A 15,941-nucleotide genomic window follows, 5' to 3' on the forward strand; every position below is an offset into this window, starting at 1 on the left:
GACAAATCTCTCCTGCGAGGCGGTTGCTGATGTTTTACAAGATTAAAAACGCAAGCAAACTTTAAAAGAAAAATACATTGATGGGACGTGGGTGTCACTGGCTTGGCCTGCGTTTACTGCCCTTCCCTAATTACCCTTAAAGCATATGTAGCTTCTATTTTGCTATCGTGTTCACTTGAAGCCACCTACTCCTATCCCATTGAGCCAGGTTTACTCAGCTCTTTGCTTTTCAAAAGCAACATTCATCTGTCTGCGTCAGCGGCTCCTTGTGTTAATCCCTCTCGAGTGGCCCCACACTATCCTGTTTGCCACCTCACTTCAAGTTACCTTGCTGCCTTCTCTCCATCTGCGACTGACACACCCAAAGCTGTTCCTCTGCCCCTCGAGGCCTCTGTTCATCTCTGTCCCAGTGCAAGGACCCTCGGTGCTCAAAGCCCCGTGGATCTCCTGCTTGGCTCAGCCATCAGTGCTCTCTTGCCTCGTGGTCAGAGGTTCGAGGGTTTGACACCCCCCCACCCCCACCCCCACAGCGTCCCCCCCCCACCCACCCACCACTGCTCCGGAGACACTGAGCCCCATAATCCGGACTGACGCTCCCAGAGCCAGCACTGAGGGGGCACCGTAATGCCCGGAGGCTCTGTCTGTCAGGAGAACACATTAAACCAACCCCCCTGGCTACACTCAGGCAGGGATGGGAAAGATCCCATAGCCGCTGTTGGACGAAGAGCGGTGAGGGGGTGGGGGAGGAGGTGGGGGAGAAGGGGGGAGTTCTCCTCGTTGTCCCAATATTTATCCCTCAACCAACATCACTTAAAAAAAAAGAATCAAAAAACCTGACCATCTGGGTCATTATCACGTTTGTGGGATCTTGCTGTGCACTGGTTTCCGACATTACACAAAATACACTACAAATTTGACTCACTGGCTGTTTAAGACATCTTCACCGCGGCCAATCCCCCTGAACGTAGAGAGTTGCACGGTCTGCCCTCTCTGCATGGTGTGGGGGGTTTGGTGGGGAGCCGGTGGCTTTAGACAGGCCCGAGTTCCGGCAACCGTGTAGCAGGCCGAGGTTCGGAGAGAGAGAAGCGGGCGGAATGGAACAACTGCAGCGCCACAGGAGACATCGGACGTGGTTCGACAGCGCAGAGCGGGGTGTGGGTGCGGGGTGTTGGGGGGGGGAGGACGACAGTGCCGGTGGAGGGGGGGGGGGCGGGAGGAGAGAAAAAGATTTGGAGGGGGTGGGAGGCCAGGAAAGAGGGTGCGTCAACTAGGCCGGAGCCAGGCCTCCAGTTGCGGCGCCTACATCCCAGAGATCAGGGAAGCGTTTCATGTGTGGGTGGGATCAGTATGTTAAAACCAACCTTTAATTAAATGGCTCAATGAGTAACATAAACATGGCCCACCCCTGCTGTCGAAACAGAGCCTACTCTTTGTAAATGGGAAAGGGGCCTAATTAAGAGGCTCTGTTAAGTGCAGACATAAAAGCATTAACAGTTTTAGCTGCCCTGTGTCTCCTCCCTCAGGTTTAAGGCTGGCATCTCCCACCCGGCTTTCATCTCCCCGCCGCCCCACCCATCCCCCCCCGCCCCCTCCTAATGTGGCATCATCCTGGCCAACGCTCCTGAGGCCTACACATCCAGCTCAAATCCCACCACGGCAGCTCGAGGCTCTGCACCTGGCTGTTCACCGGGGTACAAAACCCACCTGGGCCGCTCGGGAAGGGACAGTGCCACGCTTACCCGGGCTGGCCCAAGATGCCAATGTGGTCAACTAGGCTGCAGCCCCTCTCTGCGACCCTCCCCACCAACCCCCCCCAATCCCCAACCCTACTCCCACCCCCGGTCCCCTCCCCCCCCCCCCACCCCCAACACACGCACACGGACTGGCGTGGTGACCCATGACCCTCGCCACACACGCACCTGGACTGGCGTGGTGACCCATGACCCTCGCCACACACGCACCCGGACTGGCGTGGTGACCCATGACCCTCGCCACACACGCACCCGGACTGGCGTGGTGACCCATGACCCTCGCCACACACGCACCTGGACTGGCGTGTTTACCCATGACCCTCGCCACACACGCACCTGGACTGGCGTGTTTACCCATGACCCTCGCCACATACACGCACAGGGATTCGCGTGGTGACCCATGACCCTCGCCACACACGCACCTGGACTGGCGTGTTTACCCATGACCCTCGCCACATACACGCACAGGGATTCACGTGGTGACCCATGACCCTCGCCACACACACACCTGGACTGGCGTGTTTACCCATGACCCTCGCCACACACGCACCTGGACTGGCGTGTTTACCCATGACCCTTGCCGCACACACGCACCCGGACTGGCATGGTGACCCATGACCCTCGCCACACGCGCACACGGACTGGCGTGGTTACCCATGACCCTCGCCACATACACGCACAGGGATTCGCGTGGTGACCCATGACCCTCGCCACACACACGCACAGGGATTCGCGTGGTGACCCATGACCCTCGCCACACACACGCACACGGACTGGCGTGGTGACCCATGACCCTCGCCACACACACGCACACGGACTGGCGTGGTGACCCATGACCCTCACCGCACACATGCGCACGGACTCACATATGTAATAGTAGTCAGTGCCAGGCCGGAACTCAAAGCCCAGCGAGAAAGGGGTGAAGAGCTGGATCTTCTCCAGGAAGCAGACAGGGCCGAAGGGAGCGTGTGGCCGGTTGCACTCCCAGCGCTTGAAGGCCTTGCTGTTGACGTGACAGTGCCCGTAACCCTCGGCGTCCACCATGTACAGCTGGAAGCTCTCCGTCTGCTCCTCTGGGGTAGCGGGCGAGTAATGTGGGCACACGATGTTCAGGTAGTCATTGATTTCCACTCGGACTGTGTAATTGTCCCCTCGAAACCTGCCGGGGGGGAGAGACAAAACATCACAGAGTCAGCAACTTTGGGGGGAGGGTCGGGTGTGGTGGGGTGAGTAGGGAAGGGAGGGCATCAGTTTAACTGGGAGGTGCCCGGTGACACACGACCCTGACAGGCCAAGGTCAGAAATCAGTTTTAATTAAATGCCGTGAAAGGTGTGGGGAGGAGGGTCACGGACTTGTGCACAGCAGGATCCCACAGGCAACGTATGTTTGCACCCTTTTGGAACAGAGGCTGCCAATTTTGTTTTATTGGGGGCGGGGTTGGGGGTGTGTCTTAAGCAGCGGTCAGGGTCGCCATGGGGATTTAGCGGCCAAGGTTTTCGGAGCGCTGGACCGAGGCAGCTTTGCATTGACCAGCAGCAGAGCTGGGAACACCAGTTGGCTGGAGGCCATTGCACAGCGCGTTAGCTTTAACCCCACCGCCGATGGTTGGTGTTGGATATTTCCGATATTTCGGAGCGAGGCAGAGATGGCAATGGTTTATTCACATGCGACACCCCTATTCTTACAACAGTTTCAACCCCTCCCTGCTGTCACCAAGCGTCTGCCCTCATTCCTGTCCCAGCTCGAGGCCCCAGCGTTGTCTCTCGCTTTGCTCTGAGTCCTCGCCCAGGCCCAACCAATCGATCCCAGTGAGCATCGATCAGTTGCCAGCCTCCCATAATCAAATACCGGGCAATTCAACATCACCAAACATCGAAAAGATGGGGATGCAGCGATCCCACAATGTCAAACCCTGGGTCCTTCAGGATTGGACGGCTGGGTGGATGAAGGGAAGGGGAAAAGGAGGAGAGGAATACCACAGGGGAGAGGGGGAAATGAGAGGGAGGGTGGAAGGGGGAGGGGGGAGACCAGTACACAGAGTCTCCGTTATCATGAGAGGGGGATGGGGAACAGAAAAGGATTAATGTTTGGACAACGAGGCAGTTTGGTGCCGAAATCAACACCAGGATTAACTCTGAACAAACAAATTGCATTTATATAGCACCTTTACCAAAATGAAATGTTCTTCACGAGAGGGTTATGGAGGCGTATATAACCCCGATTCACAAGAGGAGATATCACGGAGAGGAGACCAAACACTCGGTCAAAGAGGTCGGTTTGAAGGGGGCATCTCAAAGGAGGAGCGAGCGGTCTAGGATAAATCTCGGAGAGGTCTAGGGTCCGGAGGAGGTTACAGAGATCTTGGAGAGGTCTAGGGTCTGGAGGAGGTTACAGAGATAGGGAGGGGTGTAGGGGCTGGAGGAGGTTACAGAGATCTCGGAGAGGTCTAGGGTCTGGAGGAGGTTACAGAGATAGGGAGGGGTATAGGGGCTGGAGGAGGTTACAGAGATAGGGAGGGGTGTAGGGGCTGGAGGAGGTTACAGAGATAGGGAGGGGTGTAGGGGCTGGAGGAGGTTACAGAGATAGGGAGGGCTGTAGGGGCTGGAGGTGGTTACAGAGATAGGGAGGGCTGTAGGGGCTGGAGGAGGTTACAGAGATAGGGAGGGGTGTAGGGGCTGGAGGAGGTTACAGAGATAGGGAGGGGTGTAGGGGCTGGAGGAGGTTACAGAGATAGGGAGGGGTGTAGGGGCTGGAGGAGGTTACAGAGATAGGGAGGGGTGTAGAGGCTGGAGGAGGTTACAGAGATAGGGAGGGGTGTAGGGGCTGGAGGAGGTTACAGAGATAGGGAGGGGTGTAGGGGCTGGAGGAGTTTACAGAGATAGGGAGGGGTGTAGGGGCTGGAGGAGGTTACAGAGATAGGGAGGGGTGTAGGGGCTGGAGGGGGTTATAGAGATAGGGAGGGGTGTAGGGGCTGGAGGAGGTTATAGAGATAGGGAGGGGTGTAGGGGCTGGAGGAGGTTACAGAGATAGGGAGGGGTGTAGGGGCTGGAGGAGGTTACAGTGATAGGGAGGGGTGTAGGGGCTGGAGGAGGTTACAGAGATAGGGAGGGGTGTAGGGGCTGGAGGAGGTTATAGAGATAGGGAGGGGTGTAGGGGCTGGAGGAGGTTACAGAGATAGGGAGGGGTGTAGGGGCTGGAGGAGGTTACAGAGATAGGGAGGGGTGTAGGGGCTGGAGGAGGTTACAGAGATAGGGAGGGGTGTATGGGCTGGAGGAGGTTACAGAGATAGGGAGGGGTGTATGGGCTGGAGGAGGTTACAGAGATAGGGAGGGGTGTAGGGGCTGGAGGAGGTTACAGAGATAGGGAGGGGTGTAGGGGCTGGAGGAGGTTACAGAGATAGGGAGGGGTGTAGGGGCTGGAGGAGGTTACAGAGATAGGGAGGGGTGTAGGGGCTGAAGGAGGTTATAGAGATAGGGAGGGGTGTAGGGGCTGGAGGAGGTTACAGAGATAGGGAGGGGTGTAGGGGCTGGAGGCGGTTACAGAGATAGGGAGGGGTGTAGGGGCTGGAGGAGGTTACAGAGATAGGGAGGGGTGTAGGGGCTGGAGGAGGTTACAGAGATAGGGAGGGGTGTAGGGGCAGGAGGAGGTTACAGAGATAGGGAGGGGTGTAGGAGCTGGAGGCGGTTATAGAGATAGGGAGGGGTGTAGGGGCTGGAGGGGGTTACAGAGATAGGGAGGGGTGTAGGGGCTGGAGGGGGTTACAGAGATAGGGAGACAGTGAGGGACACAAACGGGATTTGAACAGACGGCTGCGAGTTGCCTTTTCGAGGTGTTTGCTGGATAGGGAGGATATGCAGCTGAGTGACTCCAAGACAGGGGGAATGAGGAGAGCAGATTGTCAATGGCTCCAAAAGGGAAAAGATCCCTCCCAGAGTCTCCCAGGCAATGGGAAAAGCCAGCCTCTCCCAGCCCCCCGAGGCTTTCTGTGTCAATGCTCTCCAATTTAACAAGGGCGATGACCTACAAAATGAAGCAAGACTCTTCCCCCCCAGCCTTGAGCAGGAGGATCAGGTTTTATCCAGATAGACTGCTGCTTTTGCATCTCAGCCCGGCCCGAAAAGTGAACCTTGGCCTTGTCAGTCAGCGAGACAGGGACAATAACTGAAATAATGATAATCTGCTTTCCCGACACACACCCATCACCAGACCCAGCAGCTTTTCCAGCACTGTGCGCTCTGCCTGGAAGTAACCACTGCCTCTGAGTCCACAGGGAGCCCTGACTCATGGGCCCAATTCACTGGTCACCTTGCAGACTGGTCACTGAATGGCCAGCACTGATATAATGGAGCAACTGGTCATTGTGCAGGTCTCTCAGCCACAACAGAGAGACACTTTCCAATCAGATATGTCTCTCTGATCGGCCTCATGAATTTTCCCTTGAACCTGTAGAGGAGGGTGTTACTCCTCGATACAGAGTAAAGCTCCCTCTACACTGTCCCCATCAAACACTCCCAGGACAGGTACAGCACGGGGTTAGATACAGAGTAAATCTCCCTCTACACTGTCCCCATCAAACACTCCCAGGACAGGTACAGCACGGGGTTAGATACAGAGTAAAACTCCTCTACACTGTCCCCATCAAACACTCCCAGGACAGGTACAGCACGGGGTTAGATACAGAGTAAAACTCCTCTACACTGTCCCCATCAAACACTCCCAGGACAGGTACAGCACAGGGTTAGATAAAGAGTAAAGCTCCCTCTACACTGTCCCCATCAAACACTCCCAGGACAGGTACAGCACGGGGTTAGATACAGAGTAAATCTCCCTCTACACTGTCCCCATCAAACACTCCCAGGACAGGTACAGCACGGGGTTAGATACAGAGTAAATCTCCCTCTACACTGTCCCCATCAAACACTCCCAGGACAGGTACAGCACGGGGTTAGATACAGAGTAAAGCCCCCTCTACACTGTCACCATCAAACACTCCCAGGACATGTAAAGCACAGGGTTAGTTATGTAGTAGAGCTCTCTGTACACGGACCCCGTCAAACACTCCCAGGAAAGGTACAGAACAGCCTTAGATGCAGAGGAAAGCTCCCTCTTCCTGAACCATCAAACACTCCCAGGACAGGGACAGCACGGGGTTAGATACAGAGTAAAGCTCCCTCTACACTGTCCCCATCAAACACTCCCAGGACAGGTACAGCACGGGGTTAGATACAGAGTAAAGCTCCCTCTACACTGTCCCCATCAAACACTCCCAGGACAGGTACAGCACGGTGTTAGATACAGAGTAAAGCTCTCTCTACACTGTCCCCATCAAACACTCCCAGGACAGGGACAGCACGGGGTTAGATACAGAGTAAAGCTCCCTCTACACTGTCCCCATCAAACACTCCCAGGACAGGTACAGCACGGGGTTAGATACAGAGTAAATGTCCCTCTACACTGTCCACATCAAACACTCCCAGGACAGGTACAGCACGGGGTTAGATACAGAGTAAATGTCCCTCTACACTGTCCCCATCAAACACTCCCAGGACAGGTACAGCACGGGGTTAGATACAGAGTAAAGCTCCCTCTACACTGTCCCCATCAAACACTCCCAGGACAGGTACAGCACGGGGTTAGATACAGAGTAAAGCTCCCTCTACACTGTCCCCAGCAAACACTCCCAGGACAGGTACAGCACGGGGTTAGATAGAGAGTAAATCTCCCTCTACACTGTCCCCATCAAACACTCCCAGGACAGGTACAGCACGGTGTTAGATACAGAGTAAAGCTCCCTCTACACTGTCCCCATCAAACACTCCCAGGACAGGTACAGCACGGGGTTAGATACAGAGTAAATCTCCCTCTACACTGTCCCCATCAAACACTCCCAGGACAGGTACAGCACGGGGTTAGATACAGAGTAAAGCTCCCTCTACACTGTCCCCATCAAACACTCCCAGGACAGGTACAGCACGGGGTTAGATACAGAGTAAAACTCCTCTACACTGTCCCCATCAAACACTCCCAGGACAGGTACAGCACGGAGTTAGATACAGAGTAAAGCCCGGTCTACACTGTCCCCATCAAACACTCCCAGGACAGGTACAGCACGGGGTTAGATACAGAGTAAAGCCCCCTCTACACTGTCCCCATCAAACACTCCCAGGACAGGTACAGCACAGGGTTAGATACAGAGTAAATCTCCCTCTACACTGTCCCCATCAAACACTCCCAGGACAGGTACAGCACGGGGTTAGATACAGAGTAAATCTCCCTCTACACTGTCCCCATCAAACACTCCCAGGACAGGTACAGCACGGGGTTAGATACAGAGTAAAGTTCCCTCTACACTGTCCCCATCAAACACTCCCAGGACAGGTACAGCACGGAGTTAGATACAGAGTAAATCTCCCTCTACACTGTCCCCATCAAACACCCCCAGGACAGGTACAGCACGGGGTTAGATACAGAGTAAATCTCCCTCTACACTGTCCCCATCAAACACCCCCAGGACAGGTACAGCACGGGGTTAGATACAGAGTAAATCTCCCTGTCCAGTGTCCCCATCAAACACTCCCAGGACAGGTACAGCACGGGATTAGTTACAGAGTAAAACTCCTCTACACTGTCCCCATCAAACACTCCCAGGACAGGTACAGCACGGGGTTAGATACAGAGTAAATCTCCCTCTACACTGTCCCCATCAAACACTCCCAGGACAGGTACAGCACGGGGTTAGATACAGAGTAAAGCTCCCTCTACACTGTCCCCATCAAACACTCCCAGGACAGGTACAGCACGGGGTTAGATACAGAGTAAAGCTCCCTCTACACTGTCTGCAAACACTCCCTGGGCCAATGCTGAGGGAGTGCCGCACTGTCGGAGGGCCAGTGCTGAGGGAGTGCCGCACTGTCGGAGGGCCAGTGCTGAGGGAGTGCCGCACTGTCGGAGGGCCAGTGCTGAGGGAGTGCCGCACTGTCGGAGGACCAGTGCTGAGGGAGTGCCGCACTGTCGGAGGGTCAGTGCTGAGGGAGTGCCGCACTGTTGGAAGGTCAGTACTGAGGGAGCATCGCACTGTCGGAGGGTCAGTACTGAGGGAGTGCCACACTGTCGAAGGGTCAGTACTGAGGGAGAGCCGCACTGTCGGAGGGTCAGTACTGAGGGAGTGCCGCACTGTCGGAGGGTCAGTACTGAGGGAGTGCCGCACTGTCGGAGGGTCAGTACTGAGGGAGTGCCGCACTGTCGGAGGGTCAGTACTGAGGGAGTGCCGCACTGTCGGAGGGTCAGTACTGAGGGAGTGCCGCACTGTCGGAGGGTCAGTACTGAGGGAGTGCCGCACTGTCGGAGGGTCAGTACTGAGGGAATGCCGCACTGTCGGAGGGTCAGTACTGAGGGAGTGCCGCACTGTCGGAGGGTCAGTACTGAGGGAGTGCCGCACTGTCGGAGGGTCAGTACTGAGGGAGTGCCGCACTGTCGGAGGGTCAGTACTGAGGGAGTGCCGCACTGTCAGAGATGCCATCTTTCAGGATGAGACGTTAAACCGAGGCCCCCGTCTGCCCTCTCGGGCGGCTGCATAGATCCCACTGGACGAAGAGCCGGGGTGGGGAGACCTGCCCGGTGTCCTGGGGGCCAAGACTTATCCCTTAAGCAACATCTGAAGCTGAAAAGCCGGTCGGGGGTTGGGGGGGGGGGTGGTGTCATCGCCACAGTGAGAGGCCCCTGTGGACAAAATGGCCGCCACATATTTACGCTCGCAAGAGCTTCGGGATGTTTGACATCAAAAGGCCTCGATGGAAACCTGCGGCTCTCTCTCGCCTCGTGCCAACTCTCGGGGGGCTTGGGGCCTGGAGTGACCCCCGTGCCTGATCTTGTGTGGCCTGCCTGAAAACTGCCCCCTCTGGGGTGAGGGAGAGAGGTCCTAGGGGTGTGGGGGGGGGGTATAAAGTTGCTGCTTCTGAGAGACAAGAGGAGAGATTTTCTTGGAGTCAAACTCACCTCAGGAATTTCGAGTTTAGCTGGGCCAAAAATAAAGAAAAAATCTTGGCACATCGGCCCCAATCCTGACACTGGGCCCAGCTCCCACCAGGACCTCATTAAGTTTCCAGACATGCACTCGTGTGTGTGTTAGCATGAAATAATTCCACCACACCACACACCCCCCACCCCCCCCCAACCTCCAAACCTCCTCCATCCCTCCCCCCGCACCCCCCCTCTCTAACCCTTCAAAAGCAGAAAGAGAGAGACAGAGAGACAAAATCACGCAGTGCGGACTTGGAATATTCCAGTCAAACTTTCCTGGCAGGTGAAGAAAGCAGAATGGTATTTCTGGAGATTGTAAAATAGGTCTTCTAGCGCACCCCCCCACCCCCCACTACCCTCCACCATCAAACAAGCTCTTAACACCGCACTTCAAACCAACGGCTCCCTTCTCACCTGATTCCCTGCACACACTCACTCACTCACTCACTCACTACCCCCTCTGTCCTCAATCGCCCCCCCCCTCACTGCTTCCCCGCAGAGTCCCGGCCTACAGCCCTCCCTCCATCCTCCAAGAGATGTCAAGGACAACTCGGCACCTATTCCTACGCTGAGTATTTCCGATTGTTTACCTCCACCCCCCTTCCCGCCGCCACCCCCCCACCCACCACCCACCATCTTCGCCTCCTCCTGTGGTTAGTGACTCTGCAACCCACTCACCCCACCCGAAATTTCGCTTTTTCACTCCGCTTTTTTTTATTGATAAAGGAAGAGTCCAACCCACCCCAACCCCACCCCCCCCACCCCGTGAATCCCGAATCTCATCCCAAGCCCTGCATCCGATTCCGGGCCCCACCCCACTTGAGGGAGGATGTCGAGGGACTCGGAGAGGGTGCGAAGGGGGATTGACCCCCGAATGGGGACCAGGGATGAAGAGACTTCAGTCCGTGTGGAAGAGACTGGGAGAAGCTGGGATTGTTCCCCTTAGAGCGAAGAAGGTTAAGGGGGGGAGATTGAATCGGGACTCTGCGGGGAAGCAGTGAGGGGGGGGGCGATTGAGGACAGAGGGGGTAGTGAGTGAGTGAGTGAGTGTGCAGGGAATCAGGTGAGAAGGGAGCCGTTGGTTTGAAGTGCGGTGTTAAGAGCTTGTTTGATGGTGGAGGGTGGTGGGGGGTGGGGGGGTGCGCTAGAAGACCTATTTTACAAGCTCCAGAAATACCATTCTGCTTTCTTCACCCGCCAGGAAAGTTTGACTGGAATATTCCAAGTCCGCACTGCGTGATTTTGTCTCTCTCTCTCTCTCTTTCTGCTTTTGAAGGGTTAGAGAGGGGGGGTGCGGGGGGAGGGATGGAGGAGGTTTGGAGGTGGGGGGGGTTGTGGTGTGGTGTAAGGGGGTTCGGACAGAATAAATAAGGAGAAACTGTTCTCACTGGGCAGGAGGGTCGGTAACCAGAGGGGACACAGATTGAAGAGAATCAGGAAGGGGGGGTTCGGACAGAGTAAATAAGGAGAAACTGTTCCCACTGGGCAGGAGGGTCGGTAACCAGAGGGGACACAGATTGAAGAGAATCAGGAAGGGGGGGTTCGGACAGAGTAAATAAGGAGAAACTGTTCTCACTGGGCAGGAGGGTCGGTAACCAGAGGGGACACAGATTGAAGAGAATCGGGAAGGGGGGGTTCGGACAGAGTAAATAAGGAGAAACTGTTCCCACTGGGCAGGAGGGTCGGTAACCAGAGGGGACACAGATTGAAGAGAATCAGGAAGGGGGTTCGGACAGAATAAATAAGGAGAAACTGTTCCCACTGGGCAGGAGGGTCGGTAACCAGAGGGGACACAGATTGAAGAGAATCAGGAAGGGGGTTCGGACAGAATAAATAAGGAGAAACTGTTTCCACTGGGCAGGAGGGTCGGTAACCAGAGGGGACACAGATTGAAGAGAATCGGGAAGGGAACCAGAGGGGGAGATTAGGAGAATTTGTTTTTATTTACACAGCGAGTTGTTGTGATCTGGAAGGCGCTGCCTGAAAGGGCGGTGGAAGCAGATTCAATAGGAACTTTCAAAAGGGGGGGAATCGGATAAATTCTGGAAGGGGGGACGTTAGCTGGTCTATGGGGGGAAAGAGAGGGTGGGGGGGGGGGTGGGCGGAGTGGGATGAATTGGATAGACCATTCAAAGAGCCAGCACAGGCCGGATGGGCTGAATGGCCCCGTCCTGGGCTGAGAGAGTCTCTGACTCGACGATATAAGCAGGAGAGGAGTTGAGCAGAGCGAGAGACGACCCACCTCCCGGCTGATAGGCGTCCAGCCTTAAAGGAACACCAAAACTGCGGCAAATACTGAACCTATGGAGAGGGACAGGCTGGGAAAGTGAACATTTCAGTTCCCGGAGTCTTAATTCCATCCTGTTCGGGCAGAGATGGCTTCGATTCACAGAAGGTCATATTTTTGCCACATTCAGATCTGGATTATTAAACCAGGTCTGGCCTGACTGCAACTGACTGCAAGATCAGGGTCCCATTAACCCACCGACTGGGAGAATAGACATGGGATTAACCCCCTTGCAACCCAGAGCATTGCCTTGGTGATGAGTCTAGGGAGACGAGGAATTGGAGGCCGATGCACCATTAGCCTCTGTCCCCTGCCCTCCGGCTCCCACGGCAACCCTCGCCACCACCACCCCCCCCTCCTCCCCTCCCCTCCCCCGTAGCTGTTCCACTGTGGAAGGAACCGCGGCTGAGTTCACCCCCTCCTGCTTCAGCCATCGTCCCCGCTCCCCCCGCCCTCTCCACGTCAAAAACACCAACCGGGAGCCGGAGCTCTTCGACTGGGTTTCCCCTCCCCCCAGCATCGCTCAACGATCCTGAGGCCAAACCCCTGTACCGCTTCGGGCAGGGTGAGGCAGGCACGCGTTGCTCAAGGACCCTCCACCTCCCTTCAGGGTATCCCAAAGCGTTTCACAGCGAGTGGAGCACTTTCTATTTTGAAGTGGGGTCACTCTCGTATAACTTGGGGAACGTGGCAGCCAATTTGTGCACAGGAAGATCCCACAAACAGCATCGTGACAATGACACAGACCGTCTGCCTTTTTTATTTTGAAGTGATGTCGGTTGAGGGCTAAATATTGGGCCCCAGGACACCGGAGAGAACTCACTCTTCACCCCAACCCCTTCCCCCGCTTCTTCCAATAGCAGCTGTGGGAACTTTTACACCTACCCGAGAGGGCACACAGGGGCCTCGGGTTAATGTCTCATCCTGAAAGACGGCACCTCCGACAGTGCGGCACTCCCTCAGCACTGACCCTCCGACAGTGCGGTGCTCCCTCAGGTACTGACCCTCCGACAGTACGGCGCTCCCTCAGTACTGACCCTCCGACAGTGCGGTGCTCCCTCAGTACTGACCCTCCGACAGTGCGGCGCTCCCTCAGTACTGACCCTCCGACAGTGCGGCACTCCCTCAGTACTGACCCTCCGACAGTGCGGCACTCCCTCAGTACTGACCCTCCGACAGTGCGGCACTCCCTCAGTACTGACCCTCCGACAGTGCGGCACTCCCTCAGTACTGACCCTCCGACAGTGCGGCACTCCCTCAGTACTGACCCTCCGACAGTGCGGCACTCCCTCAGTACTGACCCTCCGACAGTGCGGCCCTCCCTCTCTGACAGTGCGGCCCTCCCTCTCTGACAGTGCGGCCCTCCCTCTCTGACAGTGCGGCCCTCCCTCTCTGACAGTGCGGCCCTCCCTCTCTGACAGTGCGGCCCTCCCTCAGTACTGACCCTCGGACAGTGCGGCCCTCCCTCAGTACTGACCCTCCGACAGTGCGGCACTCCCTCTCTGACAGTGCGGCCCTCCCTCTCTGACAGTGCGGCACTCCCTCTCTGACAGTGCGGCACTCCCTCAGTACTGACCCTCGGACAGTGCGGCCCTCCCTCTCTGACAGTGCGGCCCTCCCTCAGCACTGACCCTCGGACAGTGCGGCCCTCCCTCTCTGACAGTGCGGCACTCCCTCTCTGACAGTGCGGCACTCCCTCAGTACTGACCCTTGGACAGTGCGGCCCTCCCTCTCTGACAGTGCGGCCCTCCCTCTCCGACAGTGCGGCCCTCCCTCTCCGACAGTGCGGCCCTCCCTCTCCGACAGTGCGGCCCTCCCTCTCCGACAGTGCGGCCCTCCCTCTCCGACAGTGCGGCCCTCCCTCAGTACTGACTCTCTGACAGTACGGCCCTCCCTCTCTGACAGTGCGGCCCTCCCTCTCCGACAGTGCGGCCCTCCCTCTCCGACAGTGCGGCCCTCCCTCTCCGACAGTGCGGCCCTCCCTCTCCGACAGTGCGGCCCTCCCTCTCCGACAGTGCGGCCCTCCCTCAGTACTGACCCTCAGACAGTGCGGCACTCCCTCTCTGACAGTGCGGCACTCCCTCTCCGACAGTGCGGCCCTCCCTCTCCGACAGTGCGGCCCTCCCTCTCCGACAGTGCGGCCCTCCCTCTCCGACAGTGCGGCCCTCCCTCTCCGACAGTGCGGCCCTCCCTCTCCGACAGTGCGGCCCTCCCTCTCTGACAGTGCGGCGCTCCCTCAGTACTGACCCTCAGACAGTGCGGCCCTCCCTCTCTGACAGTGCGGCCCTCCCTCTCTGACAGTGCGGCCCTCCCTCTCTGACAGTACGGCCCTCCCTCTCTGACAGTACGGCCCTCCCTCTCTGACAGTACGGCACTCCCTCAGTACTGACTCTCTGACAGTACGGCCCACCCTCTTTGACAGTGCGGCCCTCCCTCTCCGACAGTGCGGCCCTCCCTCTCCGACAGTGCGGCCCTCCCTCTCCGACAGTGCGGCCCTCCCTCAGTACTGACTCTCTGACAGCACGGCCCTCCCTCTCTGACAGTGCGGCCCTCCCTCTCTGACAGTGCGGCCCTCCCTCTCTGACAGTGCGGCCCTCCCTCTCCGACAGTGCGGCCCTCCCTCTCCGACAGTGCGGCCCTCCCTCTCCGACAGTGCGGCCCTCCCTCTCCGACAGTGCGGCCCTCCCTCTCCGACAGTGCGGCCCTCCCTCTCCGACAGTGCGGCCCTCCCTCTCTGACAGTGCGGCCCTCCCTCTCCGACAGTGCGGCACTCCCTCAGTACTGACCCTCAGACAGTGCGGCACTCCCTCTCTGACAGTGCGGCCCTCCCTCTCTGACAGTGCGGCCCTCCCTCTCTGACAGTGCGGCCCTCCCTCTCTGACAGTGCGGCACTCCCTCAGTACTGACCCTCGGACAGTGCGGCCCTCCCTCAGTACTGACCCTCCGACAGTGCGGCCCTCCCTCTCTGACAGTGCGGCCCTCCCTCTCTGACAGTGCGGCCCTCCCTCTCTGACAGTGCGGCCCTCCCTCTCTGACAGTGCGGCCCTCCCTCTCTGACAGTGCGGCCCTCCCTCTCTGACAGTGCGGCCCTCCCTCTCTGACAGTGCGGCCCTCCCTCTCTGACAGTGCGGCCCTCCCTCTCTGACAGTGCGGCCCTCCCTCTCTGACAGTGCGGCCCTCCCTCTCTGACAGTGCGGCCCTCCCTCTCTGACAGTGCGGCCCTCCCTCTCTGACAGTGCGGCCCTCCCTCTCTGACAGTGCGGCACTCCCTCTCTGACAGTGCGGCACTCCCTCTCTGACAGTGCGGCACTCCCTCTCTGACAGTGCGGCACTCCCTCTCTGACAGTGCGGCACTCCCTCAGTACTGACCCTCGGACAGTGCGGCCCTCCCTCTCTGACAGTGCGGCCCTCCCTCAGCACTGACCCTCGGACAGTGCGGCCCTCCCTCTCTGACAGTGCGGCACTCCCTCTCTGACAGTGCGGCACTCCCTCAGTACTGACCCTCGGACAGTGCGGCCCTCCCTCTCTGACAGTGCGGCCCTCCCTCTCTGACAGTGCGGCCCTCCCTCTCCGACAGTGCGGCCCTCCCTCTCCGACAGTGCGGCCCTCCCTCTCCGACAGTGCGGCCCTCCCTCTCCGAAAGTGCGGCACTCCCTCAGTACTGACTCTCTGACAGTACGGCCCTCCCTCTCTGACAGTGCGGCCCTCCCTCTCTGACAGTGGGGCCCTCCCTCTCCGACAGTGCGGCCCTCCCTCTCCGACAGTGCGGCCCTCCCTCTCCGACAGTGCGGCCCTCCCTCTCTGACAGTGCGGCCCTCCCTCTCCGACAGTGCGGCCCTCCCTCAGTACTGACCCTCAGACAGTGCGGCACTCCCTCTCTGAC

At 57.9% G+C, this 15,941-nt stretch overlaps 1 protein-coding gene across 2 annotated transcripts in view; it reads right to left on the reverse strand.

Annotated features, from left to right (window-relative positions):
- Positions 1–15,941, reverse strand: part of LOC121274400 (ephrin-A5-like) — a 99,459-nt gene that overhangs the window by 62,481 nt on the left and 21,037 nt on the right. For both annotated transcript variants that reach the window (XM_041181699.1, XM_041181700.1), the window contains exon 2: positions 2,618–2,910. In XM_041181699.1, the coding sequence (XP_041037633.1) occupies positions 2,618–2,910 (293 nt within the window). The remainder of the gene's footprint in view (positions 1–2,617; positions 2,911–15,941) is intronic.

The sequence above is a fragment of the Carcharodon carcharias genome, assembly GCF_017639515.1.
Source record: "Carcharodon carcharias isolate sCarCar2 chromosome 36 unlocalized genomic scaffold, sCarCar2.pri SUPER_36_unloc_13, whole genome shotgun sequence".
NCBI classification, from domain to species: domain Eukaryota; kingdom Metazoa; phylum Chordata; class Chondrichthyes; order Lamniformes; family Lamnidae; genus Carcharodon; species Carcharodon carcharias.